The sequence below is a fragment of the Prionailurus bengalensis genome, chromosome D3 (assembly GCF_016509475.1).
Source record: "Prionailurus bengalensis isolate Pbe53 chromosome D3, Fcat_Pben_1.1_paternal_pri, whole genome shotgun sequence".
Taxonomy (NCBI): Eukaryota; Metazoa; Chordata; class Mammalia; order Carnivora; family Felidae; genus Prionailurus; species Prionailurus bengalensis.
The window spans coordinates 32,729,610-32,756,653 of NC_057356.1; the positions used below are offsets into that span (position 1 = coordinate 32,729,610).

The 27,044-nt window shown below is 44.7% G+C and overlaps 1 protein-coding gene across 3 annotated transcripts in view; it reads right to left on the minus strand.

The window, feature by feature from the left end:
• GNAL (G protein subunit alpha L) overlaps positions 1-27,044 on the minus strand; it is a 156,258-nt gene that overhangs the window by 107,995 nt on the left and 21,219 nt on the right. Inside the window, exons 1-5 of one of the 3 annotated variants that reach the window (XM_043558264.1) lie at positions 2,574-2,687; positions 1,697-1,940; positions 1,362-1,434; positions 609-663; positions 386-505 (exon numbers count right to left, since the gene is read on the minus strand). In XM_043558264.1, the coding sequence (XP_043414199.1) occupies positions 386-505; positions 609-663; positions 1,362-1,434; positions 1,697-1,838 (390 nt within the window). In that variant the 5' untranslated portion in view covers positions 1,839-1,940; positions 2,574-2,687. Of the gene's footprint in view, positions 1-385; positions 506-608; positions 664-1,361; positions 1,435-1,696; positions 1,941-2,542; positions 2,688-27,044 lie in introns of those variants that run through there. The other 2 variants (XM_043558263.1, XM_043558262.1) reach the window with 2 other exon arrangements.

Here is a 27,044-nt window from a genome sequence, read left to right on the forward strand (position 1 = left end):
ATTCCCATGGAAGCGATCACTTACCATAAGTATTTCTCTCTGCTTACGTAAATTCTATACTTTGGTTATCTGGGAAACTGCTGAGTTATTAATTTAGAAATACATATAGGAAAAAGTACTATCAATATTTTCCTAAAGGTATGCTACTTTCCTGATTACCGACCTCACGAATACATTCATAAAAGTGTTTCTTACAACCCTATCGTCTTTAATATTTTTAACAAATGTTAATACTTTGTTATGAAGGAAAGCATTTCTCTAGGCAGAGACCTAGATTTTCAAGAATGTCAAGAATAAAATAATATTAGCATTGATTCTCAAGCAATCTCATTGAAAATGGGTCTCTCCTGAACCATTTAAAATATTTCAAGAAAGATTTACTTACCTGGGAATATTCAAAGTCAGTGATAGGAGCTATACTCTTGATATAGTCTGATCGAAACTGGTTTTCTGGGTTGGCCAGTGGAACTGGAGGTATGATAGTACTCATAGCAGAAACAATTGTCTAAAATGGAATGAAGAAAAAAGTATATGGATAAATAGAACATTGAGGCTCCGTGTATGACAACTAAAATATACCAAACAAAGATTTTTTAAAAAGCCCTTACCACAATAGCGTCTTTAACATTTTTCCGGATGTCCAGGATTTTCTGTTTCTTTTCCCTATATGAAGAGAATTGTTATTAATTTAGTTCACTTTTAGCACTCACTTGAATCAGTTGATGTGGGGTTTTAAACTTCCAGCTGCAGCATGGGGCTAGACTGGTTTTCCTGGGGGTCAATGTCAACCCCCAAGACAAAAGGTGCAGAGTTTTTAACTGGTAAAGGAAAACATGCTTTTTTTCTAATCTGTACTCTAAGCAAACTTGAATGCATGCGTTACAGACCATATATAGTTGTATACAACTACGCAGGCTACACATAGCCTAGCAAAGTGGTTATGAATACTGCATATAAAAGATATACAGCTACACTTGTAAATACATTTCATTTGAATTATCATATGTTGATAGTTAGGAATTGAAATAGAAGCAGACAAAGGATACAGAGAAAAATATTTAGTGACATATTGGTTAAGTGTACTCAGAGCAAAACTAATAACACAGACAAATACCTCAAGAACATCTAATCAGTCATATTTTGTTAAGCAAGTTATTTTATTTTTTGAACTAGACACCACCAAAAGGATTAGGCTAAATATTACAAATTCAACAACAGGCTTCTCTTTTTCTCCCTCTCAAAAGTCTGCTCGGTGATCAAATTAACTGTTTAAAGAAAGCACTTTGGGGGAAGCTAGAGAGAAGTGAAAAAGTTCGCATGCAGTTTGGAGGCAAAAGCAAAACTGGTCGATCGTTCCTTACTCAGGATTAAATCCATTGACATGCAGGATCCTCATTTGTTTGACGATAGTGCTTTTCCCTGACTCACCAGCGCCTGCAAACAAACAAAAAGATTGCTGTGATCTGTAGCCCAACACCGTTGCCATCGCTGCCGACAACCCAGACAGCAATTACCCTACCCAGCGTGGGTATTTTCCAGCACGCGCCAGCTCCTGGCTGGAGGAGCGGGTCCCCGGTCACCGGCGGTGCGCGCGGCCCCCTCCCGGCCCTGCCCGCCCGGCCCCCGCGCTGGCTCGCTGCGCTCTGGGGTGTGCGCTCCGCTCGGGCCGGGGCCGCCAAGCGCCCACCGCCCTTACCCAGTAGCAGCAGGCGGTGAGTCGCTTTGTAAGCCAGACGCTCCTTCTGCAGCTGCTTCTCGATCTTCTTGTTGGCCTCGCGTCGTTCTTTTTCATCGACGCCCTGGTCTTCTGCGGTCTTGCTGTTGCCCAAACACCCCATGCCTGCCCCCTTGGATGGACGTCGGGCAGAGTTAGGAATTTGCACAAAAAGCAATAAAGAGTTGTAGATGTGTGTAGATCCTGCGACGGCTTCTCCTCCTCGCTGCTGAAAGAGATGCTCTGGTCTCTCGGTGTTTTTCGATCAGAACAAGCGTTCCGTCTCCCTCCCTCTGCCCACCGCAAACTCCTAACTCAAAAGGATGCGAGGACGACTCGCGGAGCCAAATAAATACTTTTTAAAGGTAAAGGCTTAGTATTTTCTGCTGGACAAACAGCATGGCATGAAAGGAGACGGGGGCCAAGAGCGCCGAGCTCTGCCGGAGCCAGCCGGGATGGCGCTGCGCCCTCCGCTCGCCCCGCGTCTCCGCGCCCGCGCCGCCCGCCGAGCTGAGCCTCGCTCAGCCCCGCCCCCCGCCTGAGCGGCGGGGAAGCGCCCAACGGGACCGTGAAGATGCCCGGGCCCCGCGGGCTGCTGGCCGACCGCGGCGCGGAGGGACGGAACTCGTCGCCGGGTACCCGAAGGGCGATCGTGGGCACCAGGCGGCCGGCTCGCGCTCCGCGCTGCCTCCGCCGTCGGACGCGCGCCCCCTCCCGGTTCCGAGCGACCCCCGCGCCTCCGCCCGGCCGGGAAGGGGAGCTGGGCCTGCTGGCGAGGATCTGGCAGGGGCGCTAGCGCTAACGGAGCTGGAGGGGTCGGGAGCTGACCTCTAGGAGCCCGGCCCCGCGGGACGCTCACCCGCGCGGGGTCCGCACCGCGCCCGCGTGGCCCTCTCGCACTCGGAGCCCGGGAGAATGGGTCTGGGCGTGCGCTCCCCGCCGATGTCTCGGACGCCTCCTTGCTCCCAGGCGGGCGAGGACTCGCGCAGGATCATGCATATTCTATCAGGGAGGAGGATCTGTAAGAGGCTCACCAGTCACACCGCCTTTGTTCGTTCATTTTCTAGACTATTCCAGCGCACCCACGCTGCCGCCTCCCTTAGCCTCTTGTCTTTATCTCCAGCCCCCGTTTCTCCTTCGCAGTTTTCTGAACAGCTCTACTACTTCCCTAGGAGACTCCATGGCCTTGAACTTGGCATCTTAGCTGTGGAACTGATGAAGGCAGGAGACCGGACTGTGCTCTCAATCGCTGTGCTGAGTGCGAGTTCCCAGAGACGGTCCGTCCGCAGTCTTGCAGTCGACTTTTTGGATTTGAGGGAAAGATGGCAAAAGAGGCGACCTAGCAGAAGTCCAGGTCCGAGATCACTTCCTTGTGCAGCGCTGTTAGGGCTCGGTGAGGCCGGCACACAGATTCTTTTACATGGCCTTGTTCATCTGTCTTCTATGCCCCAGTTTCTTCCCTCCCAGCCTACATTTCTCCCTTTCTCATCAAGGCCTGATCTTCTTTACAGAGAGCAAACACCACGGCGGGGGTGGGTGGGGTTGGGGTGTTTTCCTTGCTCTGCTGCCCCCTCTCCTCTGCAGCCTGCACCCAGGGGCACAGCCGGCTTCACTTGTCCACTTGTCTCTTCTCCTCTGGCTCTCCCCTCTTTCCTCAGCCTCCCCTTTTCTGCTGGCTTGTAACTTCAAGGGGGCAAACGTATTCACCTCTGCCTTATTCAAAACCAACAGCACCTGCTTACATCTCAGGCTCCTTGTTAGTGTCACCATTTTCCCTCCTGCACATGGCAGCCTAGAGTTAGGAAGGGCATCTGACTCTGGCCTGACTTTCTTTACCTCCTGCTCACACCTCTCAGCTCCTGGCAGCCTGGCTTTGGCCCACCTCCCTACTGAAGATATTCAGTATATTTCAGAATATTGAAAATATTCTCATTAGGGTCTTCAATGGCCTCCCAGGCACTAAACTTCATTCATGAACTTAGGTCTTTACTTTCTTTGACCTCTCCAGGGAGCTGGCACTGACCCTCCTAGAGACTGTCTTGTCCTGTGGTTTTGATGTCCTGTTCACCCTCTGCCTGGTGGAGGTGCCTGAGACCCCACCACTCTTTCTCCCCTTGCACACATTCCTGGAAGGGCTGACTGTATCCTCAACAGTCTGTGCACACGGCTCTATGCCCACATCACATCTCCATCCCGGCTCACCCGCTTGTCCAACGCCGTCCCCAAGCACACCTCCATTTCTATGCCTCACAGGGATCCTCACTTCTACCTGCCAAGGGCTGAGCTCCTCCCCTAAGCCTACCCCCACACCCCCCGCCTGTTCCTCTCTGTTCTCTCTCTCTGTGATAAGGGCCCCTGATTTTCCAAACCAGAACATGGGAGCCATTCCTGACTCCTTTTCCTTCTTGCAACCCCGAGTAGTTACTGTGTCCCAAAGAGTCTGTTTCCTAAATATCTGTCCTGTCTTTTCCACCCTATCTTCCGTTGCCATGGTCTTAGATCACGAAACTAACCTGGACTTCAGCAATGGCTCCTGCTCACTTACTCCAGTGCTGGTACCATGTTGCTGCAGTGACAATACAGATCTGCCATGTTTCCGTCGCCTATGAGGGCTTGACCATGATCCTTCAAGGCAGGGTTGATGTAAACTCTGTGGCCACAGCTTTCTCAAGTCTCTCCCCTTCCCAGTGCTGCCCTGCCTCTCCTTCCAACTACTTGTACTTCCTGAACACCCTAGCTTATCCCTGGGTCCACCTGCCGGTTCTTTCTGGAATACCTGGAATACCTTCTTCACTCGGCCACCTCCTAATTATCCTTCCAGCCTCACCACTCCCTCCACATGCAGGTTAGGCCCCCTTCCCTGTGCTGCATCCTCTCACCAGCTCCTTGCATTGTAATGGTTTATTTGTAGCTTTCCCCACAGTTCACTAGATGGGCGACTCTACAAGGGCCAGGTCTGAGTCTGTCCTTTACACATGCAGCACCTGCATCCAGTCCAGGGCTCGGCCTGCAGGAGCTGCCTGCCCCAGGAACCTTCATGGAATGGATGAATGAATTCATGAAAGCCAGAGATAACTCTGCTCAAAGTCTGGGGTCTCATGAAAAGAATTTTGTGATCAGGTTTTAAGTTCAGAGAGTACTTGTCCAGGTTAGTATCATGTCGAAATTATTCTTTTCAACAAAAGCAAACCTCCAGTGCCATACTATACTCTGAGCTAGGTTGAAAGTTCTCATGTTGTGTAAGGGGACTATTTATCACTGTTGCCAGGCCTCACACCTCGAGTTAACACAACTGTTCACACGTGGCAACAGCAACCTGGCATGTACTGTGGCTACTGGGGAAGTCGGGAGGCGAGAAAAGGTAAGTAAAAATTGCTTAGTGTAGTGGGATGTTTATAAGGATTTGCCAACTTTTGTAATGCCAAGATTTTTAGAAACTGTTAGTTGGAAGAAAAAGTTTCAAAAATCCCATGGAAACTTATAAAGGGAGAATTAAGTTAGAACCCCCAAACCACACTTTGAAGGCAGCCTGATAATTCAGTGACCCTAAAAACACAGCAAAAAGTTTCCACTTGTTCAGATCTAAGAATTGGGGCTGTTACAAGACAAGACAACAGGTCCAAAATGGAGTCCCTTATGCTAAGCCCCGCATCACCAAACTGAGAATCAATTAGTTTTGACTTTCCCAGAAATGAAATCTTAAACCTGTCAATCTGGAACCGCCAGATCAGCACTAGTTAGATAATCTGCCTCATACACTCCTGTCATCTCCTAACGGCAAGGAACCTTGCAATAACCAACCCACTTTTTAACCTAGTGTAATTGCCTTGTTTCCGCTCCCGGCTGGATATGGAAGTCTTTATTTTGTACTGCTCCTCGGAGCTACTTTCCATCAGCTAGATGGGGTGTTGCCTGATTTGAATCAAGTTTTGCTCAAATAAGCTCTTAAACATTTTAATATGCCTGAGTTTATCATTAAACAGGGTTAACGATAAATTCTTATATTTGGAATTCAGAAAGACTTACGTGAACAGGTATAATGAAAAATATGCCATAATACACCCAAGAAGTTAATATATCAATATAATAATAATAATAGTAATAAATAATAATAATAATCTGTGTAAAATAGCTTCTACTAGTTGTCCACTGATTTCTGGCACTGTGCTAATCCTTCCCATGGAGTAATTTGTGTAGCATTTGCAGTAAGGAACTATTGCCAAGATTACTTCCAGAAGCTTAGAAGGGCGAGGAAGAGGTGTATCTGAGATATAAACCTTTGTGTCCTGGCTGCGATATCTGCACTGTACGAGGTACAGTGTGCCCACAGTCTACTGCTAAACATTCGAAAATAGAAAGTCAACGTCCGTGTACAGTGATGCAACAAAGCCAGTTTTACCTAGTCTGTTATCAGGTAGGAGTTCAAGACACTTTTTTTGTTTTTTTTAAATCCAATCATCTGGCCTTTTCCTAGTCTGGTCTGGGAAGCGAATCCTCATTTGTGTTTTAAACCATGGGATCAGAATCCCAAATCCCAGCTGGCTCTGTTGCGGCAGCAGGAGGGGAGCTTTTGGGGAGCACCCAGGGTAACCTGGAGCGCAGGCAGCGCCAGCATCTGTTGCCAGGCAACGGCTATGCAGCAGCATCGCCCTCACCAAGAAGCACGCACACCCACCTGCAGAGACTAAGGGCTGCCCTGCAGCTGCTTGCCCTGAGAGGAGGGGGTGGCAGTGGGGCAGGGAAGCGCCTGCGCCTGCCTCCAAGGCTGGGAAAGGCCCTGGGCTCACCAAGGAGAACTGAGAAGGCACAGTTTGAGGCAGAAGGACAAAGGTCAAACAAAGTGGTGTTTGCCTCACTCTTGTTGATATTTAAGACAGGGTATCTCAAGTCTGAGTGCATTTGGAAGTTTAATTATTTAAATTTCTTTTACACTTAGTTTTGTGACTTTTGAATAGTGACTTTAAAATTTGGTTTTGCCTCCCTCTGATTTAAGCTGGCACGTGATGAAAACAAAAAGAAACTGCACCTGTTCTCTGGTTAGCTGAACTCAAGATCGTGGCAGCAGGACCGACACCATTTGCTTCCCCCTTAAGGAGGTGCCGGTAGAAGTGTAATTAACAACCGGCTGGAACATTCAAGGAAACGGTTTCAGTTTATGACAAGCCTAAATGATTATTTTAAAAATGTAGTAACTGGTCTTGGGGTGGCATTTTATGCTTTCCAACTTCCTGAACGTTAAAGCTGCAGTAAGAATTTTAGAACAGATGTATCAAAAGTTTTAGAAGAAAAGGAACAAAACAGTTTAGGAAAGGTGCATAGCTACTAATTCCATGCAAGGGCAGTGTTCCAAGAAACTAAAAGCTGCAGCCAGTTTTGCTAAGCCCAGGGCGGGGGTGGGGTGGGGGAAGGGGGTGGTGCCAGCATGGCCACCGGCTGAGCGGATGGTGTGCACACAGCCGTGCCACCGTAGACAGCTTGCTGTTGTTTTATCTCTTTTCTTTCTTAGCGCATTGGTGCAAATAACCCGTGTAGATTATTTTCCCTTAGAACAGAGCTCACTGCATGACCTAATTACCATACACTTAAAAATACTGTGGTTAAAAAGTTGTACATTTTTTATGGAAAAGCAGGGACACGTTCAGTTTACCCTTTCTGTACATAATACTCTGCAATCAAATACTTGAGAATTCATTGAAATAATTTGTCTTTTTCACCCTTGCTCCTCCAGCCAAAGTAATATTAAGTAGCATTTGGAAGGGCCATGCATAAAGGGTAGTGATGCAGTCTGTTTAGCTGACAGCTTTAAAAACTAAAACAGCAACGAATCTGTACGAAAGGTATTTTAACTGTCTTTCACCCTGCCCTGTGTCCAAAAACCTAGGACTGAAATATCCTCATAGGAATACACAACTCAGTGTGACAGGCAGGAGTTTAATTACAGTATAAAAATAGAAGTGAGACTACTGAATACCTTAAAGAAAACAACAACAAAGACTCCATAAAGCAGAATGGGCAATCTGCAAACGGCGTGAAACTATTACAGTGTTGCAGTTCAAAACATCTGTGAAAGCTACCAAGCGGGTCAGGTTATGAGGCAGAGACATCAGAAGGGCAGCTTGTGGGGGCGCCTGGGTGGCGCAGTCGGTTAAGCGTCCGACTTCAGCCAGGTCACGATCTCGCGGTCCGTGAGTTCGAGCCCGGCGTCAGGCTCTGGGCTGATGGCGCAGAGCCTGGAGCCTGTTTCCGATTCTGTGTCTCCCTCTCTCTCTGCCCCTCCCCCGTTCATGCTCTGTCTCTCTCTCTGTCCCAAAAATAAACGCTGAAAAAAAAATTAGAAGGGCAGCTTGTGGACCCTCCCCGTATATTGCAAGAGAAACCGCACGCATCAAAGTTGCATTTAGTACACATTTCCCAAACAGAAATCAAATAAGGGGCTCAAGAAGGACGGAGTGAAAATTAGCCTTCCACCAGTAAAGATTAGCATCCCTAGCTATTTTATCCTGATCTTCAACCTTAGATGGCCTAACAAAATATGGGACTACAGCAGATTTTCAGACACAGGTTGCTTAATTGATAGATTTTGATACTGATGTAAAATTGCAAAGATAGTCTGAACAGTTTTATTTATTTTTTTATTTTTTTTCAACGTTTATTTATTTTTGGGACAGAGAGAGACAGAGCATGAACGGGGGAGGGGCAGAGAGAGAGGGAGACACAGAATCGGAAACAGGTTCCAGGCTCTGAGCCATCAGCCCAGAGCCTGACGCGGGGCTCGAACTCACGGACCGCGAGATCGTGACCTGGCTGAAGTCGGACGCTTAACCGACTGCGCCACCCAGGCGCCCCAACAGTTTTAAAGATCTTTCTTTCTTTACTAATTAACAACCATCAGATGTAAGATGTAGAACTTGCAAACAAACAAATCTACCATATGTGAATCAATTTTACATTTTTTCTTTTTCATTTTTTTTAAAGTTTTTATTTTAATTCCACTTAGGTCACATACAGAGTTATACTAGTTTCAGGTGTACAATATAGTGATGCACCACTTCCATACCACACCGTGTGCTCATCCCAACAAGTGCGCTCCTTAATCCCAGTCACCTGTTTCACCCATCTCCCCGCCCCCCCCCCCCACCTCCTTCTAGTAACCATCAGTTTGTTCTCTATAGTTAGGAGTCAGTTTCTTGAATAGTGCTTAAATCTAGGGAACATTTTATGATAAAAATAGTTTTAGCATTTAGTTCTAGATACCATGAGTTTTCTAGTCCTCAGCTAACTATATCCACCAACACTTTTTTTAAAGATTCAATCTCATGCAATCTCTGGGGTTAGAAGAATGCGCCCGGTGATTAAGAGTTCTCGCCCAATTTAGTTTTTTGTAAAGTGCATCACATTCTTCCCCTGATTGGGAGCAAAAAGAGACAATGTGATGCACGTTTTAAATGCTTACAAACGTTCTCTTGGTGTCAGTGAGGTGCCCTTATGGGATGCCAGAGCTTCAGGAGGCTTGGTGACATGAATCCTGGTTTTTGCACGCCTATTCATAGGGTTGGACTTCAGCGATGCCTGCCTGCCTCACAATTGTCCTCCTAATTTAAGCAAATCCAGTAACAATATGCTATAAGGCAAGGTCATTAAGAGAATCCAATTTTGTATCTACGCAATATAGATTCATGTCATTGAACACATGTTTATCTCTTCCTACAGGCCATCATCTGTGGAGATGTACCACTGAAGCCATTTTCTCACCTTCTCGAGCAGCTGGGGAAATCAAACTAGCACACTGCCATCATTCAGAGGTCAATGTGTGACAACATGCATGAGCCCAGGGCTGAAAGGGGTGGGAGGGTTCATGGAATTGGCAAAAGCCTTACCAAGGAGGAGGGGCTCCAGGTTGGACAGGGTAGGGAGTAGGAGCACACTACAGGTGAGGAAGAGCTGCTTAAGTAAAAGCAAAGGGGAGGGAATAGGTATAGCAGAGGACGCAGAGGGACGCACGGTGCACCGTGTCTCCAAGGTGGGGTGAACCCAATGAGCCCCAGGAAAATACATACTCTTGGCATGGCAATTTTCCTAAGATAAAAGCTCTCGCTTGGCTTGTATAGCTCAGAGGTTAAGAGCATGGGTTGCTGAGCAAGAATGGCTGGTCTCAAATCCATTTTCTGCTGTGTGGTTCTGTTTCTTTCTCCATAAATGGGCGAGAACAATGGCACTCACCTCACAGAGTTACGGCAAGAATGTTATGAATCGGTTCATCTTATCATAGTGGCTGGCAAGGAGCAAGCTCTCAATAAATGTAGTAATCATTATGATTCAACAGTAATTTAACAAGTACATATCCACTTAATTCCTCTACATGAAGCAACACGTTGTCCTCGATGAGCTCCTGATTTTTTCTACTAGGCAGACACACGAGCAATGGCATATAGTACAGTCAACAAAGATTGGGTGAGGGTCTACCTACACTCAGCTGAGCAAAGTACTAGCCGCTGGCTGGGGACATAAAGGCAACATGTTGGAATCAGAAAAAAAAACAGCGCAAGTGGTGGATGGATAGACAAAATGTGGTCTACACATAGGATAAAATAGTATTCTGCTTCAAAGAGGAAGGACATTCTGGGGACCCCTGGGTGGCTCAGTCTTTTGAATGTCTGACTCTTGATTTTGGCTCAGGTCATGATCCCAGGGTCATGGTATTGAGCCTTGCATTGGGCTCCGTGCTGAGTGTAGAGCCTGCTTAAGATTTTCTCTCTCTCCCTCTGCCCCTCTCCCCTGTTCGTGTGCACGATCTTTCTCAAATTAAAAAAAAAGGAAGGAAGGACACTCTGAAGGGTGCTGCAACATGGGTAAACCTTGAAGACATTATGCCAAGTGAAAAAATAAAAACAGTCACTAAAGGACATTTACTGTGTGATCCCACTTACGTCAGGGACCTAGAGTTGGTCCGATTCATGGAGACAGAAAGTATAATGGTGGTTGCCAGGGGCTGAGGGCAGGGAATGGGGAATCATTGCTTAAAGGGCAATGAACATTTCTGTTTGGGAAGAGGAAAACATTCTGCGGATGGATGGAAGCAGTGGCTGCCCAACAATGGGATGAATGCAGTTAATGCCACGGAATCATACACTTAAAAATGGTTAAGAGGGTAAATTTTATGTTATGTGTATTTTGACACAATAAAAACAAGAAAAACTCGCATGTAGAATACTTATCATGCCAATGTGGAATAGAGAAATCTTTCTCCTTTGTGGTTTCAGGATGTTTGTTTTGACTTTTCTGATTCTGGTTAAGGGACTTCAATTTCTTTGGAAACATTTACTGCAATTATAGATTCTTACCAGCAGGTGGCAATGTAGAGCTGGAAGGACAGATGGAAGCTGTAGGGATGCTTCAGTGGTACATTTACATTCATTCTTTCACCATTAAGTATGTTTTTAAATGTCTATATATGCATAGCCTTGAGATTATAAAGATTAATTAGACACGGACCTCATCTCAAGCAGTTTACTAGTCTAGTAGAGAGGGGAAGACATGCAATCAAGTAAATGCGATCAAGTTCTCCGCATTCTGTAGAGATTACAGCAAGGATACATAGAGGGTGTGTGGTCAATTATAAAAGTGAAGAAAGAATATCATTTACTTTCCCAGGGAAATGCATGCTAACCTTTGTTACTCACTCTTCATCTTAATTTTGAAAAGACACTGAAAGGTGCTTTATTTCTAGCATCGCATCCGATCCTCACAGCGGCCTCCAAGATGCACATTATTATCCCCATTTTGCAGAAAGGGCTGTTGGTCTGAAGGTCCCACCAGGGCCTGAAAGGGGTGGGGCACCTGTCTGATAGCAAAGCCTGTGCCTTGTCCAGAAGGAACTCTGTGGCCCTTACAGACTGAAAAAAAAAAAAAATCACACCATTCTTCTTCCACTATTTCCAAAAAGAAAAAAAATCAAACAAGTCCACCTCCTTTCTAACTCAGTTAGGCAGATTAATCTGCATATAATGACTGATGAACTAATTAACTCTTTGCCCAGTTGCCTTAGCAACTGGCTTCTTTTAGAATTTGGCTTAGTTGCAGAGTTTAAAGCAACAGTATTCCTTATAATAGAATGTAAAATTGTATATGAAATTAAGTGGAACATAAACTCATTTTACCACAGGTGGGAACCTGTGGCTTTCTCAGAAAAGTTGCAATGTCTCCTCCTAAAGCTTGCAGGGCTGTTGGCAAAGAACAAGGAAGATAGAGTCTGGTATTTATTTATATTTGCCATTACATGGTTTGTTTACATTTGTCATTAAGTAGGAACCACTCAGTGGATTTAAACTGTAAATAAATGAAAGACTGACATTCCAAAGGGGAGTCTCTGACTGAAGACAAGCCCCAAACTATCTTAGATGTATTGTAGGATTGAGCAAGTGCAGAAATGTGTTGATGTGGTTATAGACAGCCAGGATTTTCAGAGGGGAAGAATAATGCACAAATACAGAATGAGGAGGGGTGCCTGGGTCGCTCAGCCGGTTAAGCGTCTGTTTCTTGATCTCAGCACAGGTCATGATCTCTTGGTTCATGAGATGGAGCCCCATGTCAGACTCTGTGCTGACCACGTGGAGCCTGCTTGGGAGTCTCTCTCTCTCTGACCCTCCATCCTGCTCATGGCCTCCCTCTCTCTATCTCTCAAAATAAATAAATAGACTTAAAAAAAATATAGAATGAGGGAAGGCAAAGAAAAGCCTGTGAGAATGAGTTGGGATTGTAATGACTGGTGGGAAATCATGATTTTCAAATATGTACATATATGTTCATAGTTATGGGCACATATGTGTGTTCAGTTGTATGCCTGTGTATATATATATACGTACAGATCATTGACCTTGAACAATGCAAGGTTGGGGTGCCGATCCCCTGCATAGTTGAAAGTCCATGTATAACTTGACTCCTCAAAAACTCAGCTGCTCATAGCCTACTGTTGACCGGAAACCTTACTGAGAACATAAACAAATAATTAAACACATATTTTGTATGTTAAATATATTATCTACTGTATTCTTTTTTTTTTTTTTAATTTTCAACGTTTATTTATTTTTGGGACAGAGAGAGACAGAGCATGAACAGGGGAGGGGCAGAGAGAGAAGGAGACACAGAATTGGAAACAGGCTCCAGGCTCTGATCCATCAGCCCAGAGCCTGACGCAGGGCTCGAACTCACGGACCATGAGATCGTGACCTGGCTGAAGTTGGACGCTTAACCGACTGCGCCACCCAGGCGTCCCTACTGTATTCTTATAATAAGTAAGCTAGAGAAAAAAATGTTATTAAGAAAATCATAAGGAAGGGAAAATATATTTACAGTACTGTACTGTATCAAAAAAAAATCTGCATGTTGGTGGATTTGTGCAGTTCAAATCTGTGTGGTTCGAGCGTCCACTGTATGTGCATATATTTTTTAGTGTTGTCTGCTGAAAAGGCCAAGAAGTTAAGACACTCCAGCAGCAGTGAGCGCATCTCCTGTCCAGATCTGGGTCTTTAGTCTTATGACCACAAGGAACCTGGGCTCTCCAGAGAAATGGCTGGTACCAGCATGGGGGCCAGGGAAGCTACAAGCTATATCTGGAACATTGTTATGCCAAAAGGTAAGAAAGTGCTTAAAAACCATCGGGGTCATGTCATCAGAACACAAGAGCCAGATCGAAGGGGCTCTTACCTGGTCAAATCTGGATGACATGAGCACCCACATATTTACTCACACAAATGAGTTCTAAAGCACTGAAGAATACAGGAATATTATATGTCCTTGCCAATAACACGTAGATAAATAAATACATGGGGCAGAAAGGAGGGCTCTTGCTGGTTAGCAGCCAGAGAATGTGAACGGAGTCCTGGAACGGGAGAGTCAGCACTTGTAACCAGCACAGTGAACTCTGGGTCAGGCAAGATCCAGTGACAGAGGCTCAATCAAGGGGAACATTAAAAAAAATTTTTTTAATGTTTATTTATTTTGGAGAGAGAGGGAGAGAGAGAGAGAGAGAGAGAGAGAGCGTGAATGGGGGAGGGGCAGAGAGAGAGGGAGAGAAAATCTAAAGCAGCTCCAGGCTCTGAGCTGTCAGCACAGAGCCCCATACGGGGCTCGAACCCATGAACGGCAAGATCATGACCTGAGCTGAAGTTGGGTGCTTAACTGACTGAGCCACCCATGCACTCCATCATTAAAAAAGTTTTTTTTTTAATGTTCCACTAGATTGAGGGGTGCCTGGGTGGCTCAGTCGGTTTAGCGTCCAACTTCGGCTCAGGTCATGATCTTACTGTTCATGAATTCGAGCCCTGCATCGGGCTCTGTGCTGACAGCTCAGAGCCTGGAGCTTGCTTCAGATACTCTATTCCCCTCTCTCTGTGCCCCTTTCTCTTCTCAAAAACAAATAAATGGTAAAAAAAAATTTAAAAAATTAAAAAATATGTTAATGTTTATTTATTTTTGAGAAAGAGAGAAGAGTATGAGCAGGGGAGGAGCAGAGAGAGAGGGAGACACAGAATCTGAAGCAGGCTCCAGGCTCTGAGCTGTCAGCATAGCTGACTATTGATTACTTAAAGTAATCTGTACACCCAACAGAGGGCTCAAATTCACAAGCCTGAGATCAGGAGTCGCGCGCTCCACCGACTGAGTCAGCCAGGCGTTCCCCAGGTAACATTTTCTTGAGGAACAGAATTTCTGCATGATCTCCCCACAGACTGCTTATCAGTTGCAAAAAAAAAAAACAAAAAAAACCAAAAAAAACAAAACTACTCAGTGGAGAAACCAGACAACAATTTGGGTAATTAAAATGAACACCATCACAGGAGGAGGGGCTGGACATTACCTACTTCCAGATACAGATCCTGAGAAGGACACATGTCATCTAGGTAAGTATTCTGGCCAGGGAGGCATAACCTGAGCTTAAGTCAGGAGGAAACATCAGGCAAACCTAATTTTTTTTTTAATGTTTTTTATTTATTTTTGTGTGTGAGAGAGAGAGAGACACAGAGTGAAAGCTGGGGAGGGGCAGAGAGAGAGGGAGACACAGAATCCGAAGCAGGCTCTAAGCTCTGAGCTGTCAGCACAGAGCCCGTCGCAGGGCTTGAACCCATAAACTGCGAGATCCTGACCTGAGCCGAAGTCGGACGCCCAACCGACTGAACCACCCAGGAGCCCCCAAACCTAAATTTTACCAAAAGGAAGGTGGGGGGTGGGTATGTATTCTTCAAAAATGGCAATGTCGTAAAAGGCAATGCAAGAGTGTGGCAATGTTCCAGGTCAAGGGTAACTAAAGAGAGGTGGAAACTAGACTGGATCCTGTGCTGGAGGGGAAAGGCTATACGGGACATAGTCGGCTCAACTGATAACAACTAGAATACGGGCTGCAAATAAAGTATATTGATGGTGTCAATGTTAAACTTCCCGAAGTTGCTAACTGCACCATGGTTATGTAAGAAAATACCCCTGTTCTTAGGAAGTGAACACTCAAGTCTTTCAAGGGTAAAGGGCCACGATGCTGACAACTCAGTCTGAAATGATTAAGGAAAAAAAGAATCACGAATCTAGATCTATACCAAAGATTTGTACAAAGAGTGCAAGTGATGAGGCATGTGTGGCCAATGTTAGCAGGCACTGGATCTGGGTGACAGGTATCCGAGAGTTCTCTGTACTCTTCTTATACTGGAAACTTTTCTGAGTTTGAAATTACTTCTAAATAAAAAGTGAAATCATGAAAACAGTACCACAGGGATTCTGTGCTCCACAAAAGGCTCAAAAACGCATTAAAAAATCAAATGCCCCTAGGGCATTTAGCTTTGTCTAGAGCCCTCTCCAGACTGCGTGGCCTTGTTCAGTCAACAACCTACACACCCACAATATGTCGTTTAGTAGTACATCTAGTGCATGGAGTAGGGTAAGAACATGGTGTTAATGTGGGACAGCTAAGCACATGTGACCATCCTCAGCCGCTGTGGTCATTAGTGCTCCTTTAGAGGTGCAGGTGTTGAGACCTCAAAAATCACTCGCTGTCCTGCGGCCATCAAACGGGTCCACAGCTCTTTCATGTGTGGTTCACACCATACAATTTTCCCATGCGGCCTGGAAGGAGTGGTCTCGAATTCCCTACTGGGTCCCTGGTCCAAGGGGAAAGCGCTTAGAGGCTAGGAGGAGGGAGGCTGGAGGCATTGTCCACCTGGGCTCTGCCCATGGGAGGTCAGACCTTCCAGACACCCTCCTGCTCCTCTGGAAGACTGGAATCCAGCGCTCGCGCCCTTGACACTCCCCACCCCCGCCCTGCTCCCCGCCAGGAGCAGATGTGACAATACATGTTACAGTCAGTGAAGCCACAGAGGCCAAGAGCCAGGGGCACCTTGGTCTGGGATGTGCTCAGGCACGGCCCAAAGCCTGTTAGGAGAAGGGCCCTGGAGGAAATAGAGAGACTATCACTAGCAAAGTTTGTGGGGGTACAGGGTGTGTTCAGGTTGGGGAGCGCCGATCTCAAAGTTTGCAGCCTGGTAGCTGGAAGAGATAATGTTGGCTAGCTGGGTCTGTGGGAAGTTTCAAAAATTCAAATAAGGAATGTAAGTCAGCCCTTTATCCCTTAAGTGCTGAGATACCAGCAGGCCTGTTAGCCCCAAGTCCACTACCTTATGTGAATCAGAAAGGATTCTATGCTGGGTATTTTCCTGGTTCTGCAGACCTGTCCTCTCGTGCCCAGGAGGCTGGTTTCGGCACACCGCCTCATGTGGGTGTGGTTCCCGGCTCCCATGGGTGCAGAGGGGATGGAAAGGCGGGGTGGGGGGTGGTCACAGTGTGTGCCCTAGTCCTCTCCCTGCCAGGCTATTGTCCGGCTGTGGCTTTCTCCTCCCCTGAAAGCCGCAGATCCTGGCCAGAGGCCCTTTCCTTGGCTCCAATAACTGCTGTGGCCTCCTGCCCCTTAGGCCTGGGCTGGCAATGGCTCCCTGCTGTTGGCCATCTCTGGGATACGACACCATCCCTTTTGGGTTTTCCTAACCCTGTGCACACTTTTATAAATAATATTTTCATCAAGCTCCCTCAAATAACTTGGTTTGAATGGGATATTTGTTTTCTGCCAGGATCCTGACCCAAACACAGCCCTTCCTCTGAGCTGATGTGTCCGTGTGCCAGGCCTGTGGTTTGGGAAGCAGAGCCATCTGGGTTTCAGTCTCCATGGCTATTTTGGTTAGGTGTCCCTGTCCAGTGGAAAATCGGTACAGCTGTGTTTGAGTGGAGCCCAGGCATACTGTCAGGTTCTGAGCGGGCTGTGATCTGACACGGCCTTTGCTTTCAGAGGGAAGAATCATTCCCAAGCTGGAAAAGATGAGTGAAGGGACAAGGGGGTGGCTCAATCAACAGAGAACTGGAGGCCCAGCCAGGGTGGTGAAGACAGCGCACATTACGAGGAAGAGCGGAAGGGAGAAACACTCAGAGAAACTTGCAAGAACATGGGGGCTTAGGGAGAGGGAAATGAAAAAGTGCTCAAGATCCTTAGAATTGGCTAGAAGACAATATACCCAGTGTAAAAGCATTTGTGGGTCATTATTACAAAGAAGCAAGCTATTTTTCTTCTACAGAGATCTTTAAGATATGTACAATAAATTGATTTCATAGTCACCATGTCAATATTTAGCTACATGTTTTTCAAATTTTTTTTAAATATGAAATTTATTGTCAAATTGGTTTCCATACAACACCCAGTGCTCATCCCAACAGGTGCCCTCCTCAATACCCATCACCCCCCCAACCCCCCATCAACCTTCAGTTTATTCTTGGTTTTTAAAAGTCTCTTATGGTTTGGCTCCCCCCCTCTCTAACTATTTTTTTCTTCCTTCCCCTCCCCCATGGTCTTCTGTTAAGTTTCTCAGGATCCACATAAGAGTGAAAACATAAAGGGCGCCTGGGTGGCGCAGTCGGTTAAGCGTCCGACTTCAGCCAGGTCACGATCTCGCGGTCCGTGAGTTCGAGCCCCGCATCGGGCTCTGGGCTGATGGCTCAGAGCCTGGAGCCTGTTTCCGATTCTGTGTCTTCTTCTCTCTCTGCCCCTCCCCCGTTCATGCTCTGTCTCTCTCTGTCCCAAAAATAAATAAACGTTGAAAAAAAAAAATAAAAAAAAAAGAGTGAAAACATATGGTATCTGTCTTTCTCTGTATGACTTATTTCACTTAGCATAATACTCTCCAGTTCCATCCTTTTGCTACAAAAGGCCATATTTCATTCTTTCTTATTGCCACGTAGTACTCCATTGTGTATATAAACCACAATTTCCTTATCCATTCGTCAGTTGATGGACATTTAGGCTCTTTCCATAATTTGGCTATTGTTGAAAGTGCTGCTGTAAACATTGGAGTACAAGTGCCCCTATGCATCAGCACTCCTGTATCCCTTGGGTAATTTCCTAGCAGTGCTATTGCTGGGTCACAGGGTAGATCTATTTTTAATTTTTTGAGGAACCTCCACACTGTTTTCCAGAGCGGCTGCGCCAGTTTGCATTCCCACCAACAGTGCAAGAGGGTTCCCGTTTCTCCACATTCTCTCCAGCATCTATAGTCTCCTGATTTGTTCATTTTGGCCACTCTGACTGGCGTGAGGTGATATCTGAGTGTGGTTTTGATTTGTATTTCCCTGATAAGGAGTGACGTTGAGCATTTTCTCATGTGCCTGTTGGCCATCTGGATGTCTTCTTTAGAGAAGTGTCTATTCATGTTTTCTGCCCATTTCTTCACTGGATTATTTGTTTTTTGGGTGTGGAGTTTGGTGAGTTCTTTATAGATTTTGGATACCAGCCCTTTGTCCGATATGTCATTTGCAAATATCTTTTCCCATTCCTTTGGTTGCCTTTGAGTTTTGTTGATTGTTTCCTTTGCTGTGCAGAAGCTTTTTATCTTCATGAGGTCCCAATAGTTCATTTTTGCTTTTAACTCCCTTGCCTTTGGGGATGTGTCAAGTAAGAAATTGCCGTGGCTGAGGTCAGAGAGGTCTTTTCCTGCTTTCTCCTCTAGGGTTTTGATGGTTTCCTGTCTCACATTCAGGTCCTTTATCCATTTTGAGTTCATTTTTGTGAATGGTGTGAGAAAGTGGTCTAGTTTCAACCTTCTGCATGTTGCTGTCCAGTTCTCCCAGCACCACTTGTTAAAGAGACTGTCCTTTTTCCATTGGATATTCTCTCCTGCTTTGTCAAAGATTAGTATGTTTTTCAATTTTTAATTTTGAACTTACAGAAAGTTGTAAGAATAGCATAACATTTTGCTGCAGACCCTTCACCCGGATCCTCCATTGGTAGCATGTTGCTGCATTTGCTTTATTGTACAATCTGTGTTTTCATACTTCATATGCACACACTTTTTCTGGAACTATCTGACAGTAAACTGCAGACATTATGTCTTTGTCAGTGTGTATTTTCTAAGAACGAGATTCCCTCATAGAACTACAAACACTTCCATGGTCCTAGTAACTAATCTAAAGTCTATACTCAAAGTCTGCCAGTAGAAAGATTGATGTCCCTTATAGCCATCCTGTCCGTCCCCCTTCCAGGAGCCAGCCCACCATCACACAGCATTCTGTTGTTAGGTCTGTCTTTTTCCTAATCTGAGAAATGTCCACCCTGGTGCTGATGTGGGAAAATGAGAAAGGATGATTTTCATGTGCCGAAGGAGGCTGTGATTTCCAGCAGCTTCCAAACAACATGGCAGAATCTACTCTCAGACATGTGCCCGTCCCCCAGGGCCTTGTGCAGAATCCCGGTGCAAATCTTTTAGGACGGATGCTGTACAAAGGCATTGTAAAGGGGGCATGGCACTTTTTAAAATCCTCATTCATGAGATTGCCTTTTACCATGACTTAATTTTCAAATTACTTAAAAATCAAACCAACGCCTCCACACTAAAAAGAAAGAAAACCACACACAAGGATCTTTGATGAAAACTACCCTGCCGGTGGAAAGAAAACCAAGTAGTTGTAGAGCTGCCCTGACATGTTAGGTCAGGTCCCCAGTGGGCTGCAGGACAATGTAAGGTGCACTTCCCCGCTTGTCTAAAGTTATGTATGCCCCAGATTCTTGTCTGCGACAATGCAGAGGGCCCGAGGGGCACCCGGAAAAATTGGGACAGGGGAAGGGAAGGTTTTCACTTTTGGTTCTGTCCTTCCGCATTCTCTGAACTTTTTACAATTAATTTGTATTCTTTTAAGCAAAAGAGACCAATGGACAAGTGAAATTACTGAAATCATCAGTCCCTTGTAGTCACCTCTTCAGTTAATCCAGCTCCTTTCCGAGCACCACTTGCTAATACCTTCAGTGTCCATCAACCCTCACACTGGCCCAGTGTTTTCCCCTCCCTGTATTAGTTCGGCCTCTCTCTCTGTCTGGAAAGGTTTTCAACAGCATCCTTGCACATCTATGCACATCCTTTTGCAACCCTAGACTCCTGCCAGTGTCTCCTGTCTGAAGGCGACCCTGGTCCTGCAGTGACACATCTCATGGAAATCCCACTGGGTTTTTAACTCCCTCCCTCGTCGCTGTGGTTCTGCGAATGCCTAGTGTCTCTACTAGAATAAGCCCCTCCAAAGGCTGTTTCCCACAGGACTTGTCAGATCCTTACTGACTGAAGGAGAGAAAGACTACAGGGCAACCTCCACTTAGGGACAAGCGGTGTTCCTCTTGGAACCCAAAGCCAATGCCATGAGGTGGTTAGGATCCCAGGCTAGCCCATGACATCCCCACAGTCTCCACGATGCCTATAAGGATTCTTACCCAGCCATGTCTAGTTTTTTTCTGTGTTGTTCTTGTCAGCACCGATGTGGACAGAAAACTCCTGAAACTCAGCCATTTCAATTTTATTCATGTCTCACAATCGTTTCTGTTTACTATATCCTAAAGTATGATCCTACGATATTAAAAATCTGAAGCAATATATTTATGGACACAGATTTTCCATGAACACTATTGTCATCTTTTTAAAGTTTGTAATCCATAAAGGAAAAAAGTGTATTACTGCATATGAATTTTCCTGGCATAGAATTCCTTCCCCCCACCAAATAGAGAATAAGAAATATTTCAACCTTCATTGAATATAGTTCTGAAATATTACTTTGCCTTTCTGCTTAACCAAATAAAATGTTTTTAAAGTAAGTTACCTTTCATTAATTTTATAGGATCTTAGAGACACTAAAATAAGTGATCAAAATTCTACATTCTCCAGGGTTGTTTCTTTCATATGACACTGAAATGCTTGCATGCAAGAGACGTTAAAAAAAAAAAAAAGGTTATATTGTGGAGGGGGCACCTGGGTGGCTCAGTTGGTTAAGTGTCTGACTCTTGGTTTCAGCTCAGGTCTCATTAGACTCTCCTGTCTACTCTAGCTCAGGTCATGATCTCACAAGCCGTGAGACTGAGTCCCGCGTCAAGCTAGCACTGGTGTGGAGCCTGCTTGGGATTCTCCCTCGCTTTCTCCCAATAAATAAACATTAAAAAATAAAAATAAGAAAAGTTTTATTGTGGAAATTTTCAAACATATGCAAAAGTAGACAGGTGAGTCTAATGACCACCTCACCATGCTCTTGGCCCGCGGAGCTCCAGTGATGACGGTTTCAACCTGATCCAGACTTTCGATCCTTTTGCACAAAGAAAAGGTTGCTGCTCTTGCTTAAGCCCCCAACTCCATCAAGAAACCACTGAGCCTCTGGACAGACAGCTGCATCTGTCTGAGGACATGAGACCCCTCTGATGCCTTAATCTTTCCTGGTGAGACGGGAGCATGAAAGTCTTGGAAAGTCTTGCAGTCTTGATGATCTACAAGTCAGCACCCTGCAAATCTCCTTACGACGTGGCCCAGAAACACCTCAGTTCATCAGTCAGGGAGAAATAAGAACCACTTCTTCACTGCTACTTCTGTCAGCTGCTTACCTTCTTACTTGCGATATTTGGATTCGGTTTGTGCAGACTTTATCACTGATCTCCCCAAGTAATTATGGCGTGCTGATGACGTGGCAGGTGTTGTCCCAAGGAGTCAGGGACTCACACACTGACTAGCTGTGGGTTCTGATGAAGATTCTGTTCTTTATCCCGAGAATGGCAGAAGTCACAGAGCTGTCAGAAGGAGGGCAGTGACAGGGAAAGTTTAGTCTCAAAATGATTCTGATATGTGGAGAACTGATTACAGGTAGGACAAAACTGGAATCAGGTGGCAATTAGGACGTGCTGTGCTTTCTCTGGGGCAGACACCATGCGAGCAGTTTTGCAGAGTGGACAGGTGCATGACCTGACCAGAAATGTGCAGAATCACATGAGCACGTAAGTCTTGGGCTTGGATTTCTTTAGCACAGAAAAAAATATTCCCAGAAGAGAATAAAGAACATACAGATGACGGGATGGTACCTGCTGCTGGCTTAACTCCAACTCCAGAATGCTGCTGTGTGTCCAGGTAAGCGCCACCCAGGCCTGGGCACTCTGTGGGGGCCACCTGGTATAGCATGCATCAGATGGACCACTTGAACTTCCCTTTGAAACAAGGTAATGGAGGATATCGTCCAGTACTCACCATTTCATATCTAGGAGCTTAATACATGACAAGTTTTCCACTAACAACAAGAACTTGGGTGGCAGCCGCCCCAAGTAACCAGTATTGGACTCTGACGGTCCCTGGAGCCCTGGTGACAGATTGCAAGAAGCCCCTCCTCTCTACCCCCTACCCGCCATTCTGGGCCCTCGGCCACGAGTCCAGCTTTCCTGTTCGACAGCACCATCTGGCGGCTGGGTCAGGAATAACCCAATTGTGAGCACATAACTTAAGCATCTCTCACTTTCAAGCGCCCAGAACCACCGCCAGGCACCGCCTCTTTTTCCTTCTCAGCAGGACAGCGCACAGTTTAATTTCTCTTTTTCCCCCTGGTTGCTATTTCTCAGATATCAATTAATCAAAGCTCAGAAAACACCGGTTTCAAAAACACACAGCACTTCCTTTATCCACTCCTTCTTCCCCTTCTCTTTTCCTAATATTGCTGTTTTCTCTCTCCTTGAAGGTCCCAGTACTTCTGCTTACCCTACTGCTGTTAGCTGTTAAATTATCGTGTTCGTGACCAGTTATTAGGGCCTCCTGATTTAACAATGACATTCATAAAACCGATTCAAGGTATATTCACATCTTAATTTGTTTTGAAAATTCCATATATTCCCCCTAAATTTGTAAATGTCAGTAAAGGTCCATATTTAGAAACTTGAAATTAAGACTCTTGATATTGCTAACGTGCAACACAATTAAAATTATAAAAACTAGGGGCGAAAGTTGACATTATTCACTATTGAGTAGATATCCCATGGGCTAGCCCACAAGGTTCAGAGTTGCATGTGGTTAGGAACAGAAGGCTCTAGTGTCCAGAATATTTAAGGAACTCCTACAAACCCAACGACAGGAAGACAAATAACCCAATCAAAAATAAACAAAGGATTTGGATTTAGACACTTCTCTAAAGAAGATACACGAACGGCCAGCCAGCACATGAAAAGATGTTCAAAATAAAAATCAGAAGCACAGTGAAAACAATTTCACACCCACTAGGATAGCTGTAATCACAAGGACAGACAATAACAAGTGTTGGTGAGGATGCAGAGAAACTGGAACCTGTACGTATTGCTGGTGGAAACATAAAATGACTCAGCCGCTCTGGAAAACTCCTTTACTGTTCGTCAAAAAGTTAAAGAGTTAGCATATGACTCAGCAATTCCACTCCTCGACATATACCCACGAGAAATGAACACAACCTTGCATGCAATCACTTGTGCATGAATGTTCATGGCCGCATTCTTCATGATGGCCAAAGAGTGGAAATAACCCAACTGCCCGTCAATGGAATGAATGGACAAATAGTGTGGCATATCCATGCAGTGGACTCTTATTACACCACACAAAGAAATGAAGTAACGGACACATTACACATGGATGAAAACATCATGCTAAGCAAAAGAAGCTCAACACCAAAGACCATGTATTGTAGAATTATTTATATGACATGCCCAGAACAGACCATTCCATAAAGACAGAAAATAGATTAGTGGTTGTTAGGGGCTGGGAGGGGGTGGAAAATGAAGGATGGGGTTTCTTTTCTGGGGGGATGACCATGTTTTGTAACTAGACAATGGTGATGATGCCACAACCTCATGGATGCACTAAAACCCACCGACTTGCACCATGTAAAGAACAATAAATTTCATGGTACAGGAATTATATTTCAATTAAGAAAAAAAAAGGAACACACAACAATCTTTCTGGATTGGAATGAAAATGCATAATGGGATTTTCATGTTCTCATTTCCGTTTTGTCTGTGGTTGTTTCTGATTCATTTTGTGCCAGATTCTTCCCGGTTGTATGGAGGCCACAGAAATGAACCCGAAATGAACCCAGAAATGAACCATGGCTCTCATAGAATACATAATCTGATAATAGATTTAAGCTAAGCTCATGAATATCTACAACATAAAGTAAAAGGCATTGTAAGGGAAGTACCTATAAAATGAACAAAGACTTCCAACAGAGAGGATGAGGACATGTTTCAAAGAGGAGGGAACACTTGAGATGGCTTCTGAAATATGGGGATGATATCTAGCCATTTGGGGAAGGGATTCCAGGGGCAAAGGAAGCTGAGGAGGCAGCAAGCAGAGAGGTCTAGTCTGGTGAGTTCACACTGCAGATTAAAGGGGGTGTGGTTCATAAGAAATGGGGGAGGGAAGCCAAAAGGTGCAAACTTCCAGTTATAAAATAAATGAGTCCTGGGATATAATATACAGCATGGTGACTATAGGTAATAATACTGCATTGTATATTTGAAAGTTGCTAAGACAATAGATCTTAAAAGTCCTCATCACAAGAAAAAAATTTCTGCAGTCCCTATCAAAACAACACCAGCATTCTTCACAGAGCTAGAACAATCCTAAAATTTGTATGGAACCAGAAAAGACCCCAAACAGCCAAAGCAATCCTGAAAAAGAAAACGGAAGCTGGAGGCATCACAATCCTGGACTTCAAGCTGTATTGCAAAGCCGTAATCATCAAGACAGTATGGAACTGGCACAAAAACAGACACATAGATCAGTGGAACAGAATAGAGAACCCAGAAATGTACTCAGAAATGTATGGCCAACTAATCTTTGACAAAGCAGGAAGAATATCCAATGGAATAAAGACAGTCTCTTCAGCAAGTGGTGCTGGGAAAACTGGACAGCGACATGCAGAAGAATGAACCTGGACCACTTTCTTACACCATACACAAAAATAAACTCAAAATGGATAAGAGACCTAAATGTAAGACAGGAAGCCATCAAAACCCTCAAGGAGAAAGCAGGCAAAAACCTCTCTGACCGTGGCCGCAGCAGCTTTTTACTCAACACATCTCCGGAGGCTAGGGAAACAAAAGCAAAAATCAACTGGTGGGACCTCATCAAAATTAAAAGCTTCTGCACAGCGAAGGAAACAATCAGCAAAACTAAAAGGCAACCGACAGAATGGGAGAAGATATTTGCAAATGACATATCAGATAAAGGGTTAGTATCCAAAATCTAGAAAGAACTTATCAAACTCAACACCCAAAAAACAAATAATCCAGAGAGGAAATGGGCAAAAGACATGAAGAGATACTTTTCCAAAGAAGACATCCAGATGGCCAACCGACACATGAAAAAATGCTCAACATGGAAATACAAATCAAAATCACAATGAAATACCACCTCACACCTGTCAGAATGGCTAACATTAACAATTCAGGCAACAACAGATGTTGGCGAGGATGTGGAGAAAGAGGATCTCTTTTGCATTGTTGGTGGGAATGCAAGCTGGTGCAGCCAGTCTGGAAAACAGTATAGAGGTTCCTCAAAAACTAAAAATAGAACTGCCCTACGACCCAGCAATTTACTACTAGGTATTTATCCAAGGGATACAGGTGTGCTGTTTAGAAGGGATACAGGCAACCCAACGTTTATAGCAGTGCTATCGACAATAGCCAAAGTATGGAAAGAGCCCAAAGGTCCATCGATGGATGAATGGATAAAGAAGATGTGGTATATCTTCTTTATACCTATATATACCTATATCTATATATATATCTATATGGAGTATTACTCGGCAATCAAAAAGAAAGAAATCTTGCCATTTGCAACTATGTGGATGGAACTGGAGGGTATTATGCCAAGTGAAATTAGTCAGAACAAGACACAAATCATATGACTTCACTCATATGAGGACTTTAAGAGACAAAACAGATGAACATAAGGGCAAGGAAGCAAAAGTAATATAAAAAGAGGGAGGGGGACAAAACATAAGAGACAAATATAGAGAACAAACAGAGGGTTGCTGGAGGGGTTGTGGGAGGGGGGGTGGGCTAAATGGGTAAGGGGCATTAAGGAATCTGCTCCTGAAATCACTGTTGCACTAAATGCTAACTAACTTGGATATTATTTTAAAAATAAAAAAAAGAAGAAAAAATTTCTTTTTGTAACTCTGTGTGGTGACAGATGTTAATTTATTATGGTGATCATTTTGCAATCTATCCAGATATTGAATCATTATGTTGTACGCCTGAAACTAATATGTTATAGGTAAATTATGCCTCAATAAAAAATACTAAAACAAAATAACCTCCAAGAAAACAGGTTTGCCATCTAAACGTGCACTCGTGGTCTATAGCATCATGCCCCATAGCACCCACCTGCTGGGGCACAAGAGGAAAGCATTTACACGTGGTGCCGAGGACTCTCCTTACTTATTACCATTCTGATCTTAAGCTGACGTTCATTCATTTATTGAAAACATCCTGCAGGCACCATGAAGGACACAAGAGACTGAGTAGGAGACATGAAGGCTGAGGTCCCTTGTCCTAGGAGTTTATTGGTGTCAAACACTAAGCAAACACATGAACGAAAATATACTTGAGAAATGCAGTAAGTTCTATGAAGAAAAGAGACAGTTAATCCCCGGAAAGAATAAAATGGGCAAGCAAGTAAAGCCTCTGAAGAGGCAGTGATAATTGAGCTCATATGTGAAGAATAAGATGGAGTTCATGCAGCAAAATTAAAAAAAAAAAAAAAAGGACGCATTTTCCAGTGGCAGGAATACCAAGTATAAAGAGGTTAAAAAAAAAAGGGACAGAGGGGTGGAGAGAAAGTCATTTATAAAGTACACCTGAAATTAAGTTGCTGGTGGTATTTCACAAAACAAAACAAAGCAAAACAAAACAGGGGTGGGGGGTGGAAAAAAGCATAGTTGGGTCATTAAGACCCTTAAAACAAGCCCACTTTAGGCAGGAAAGCTTGTATTCTTT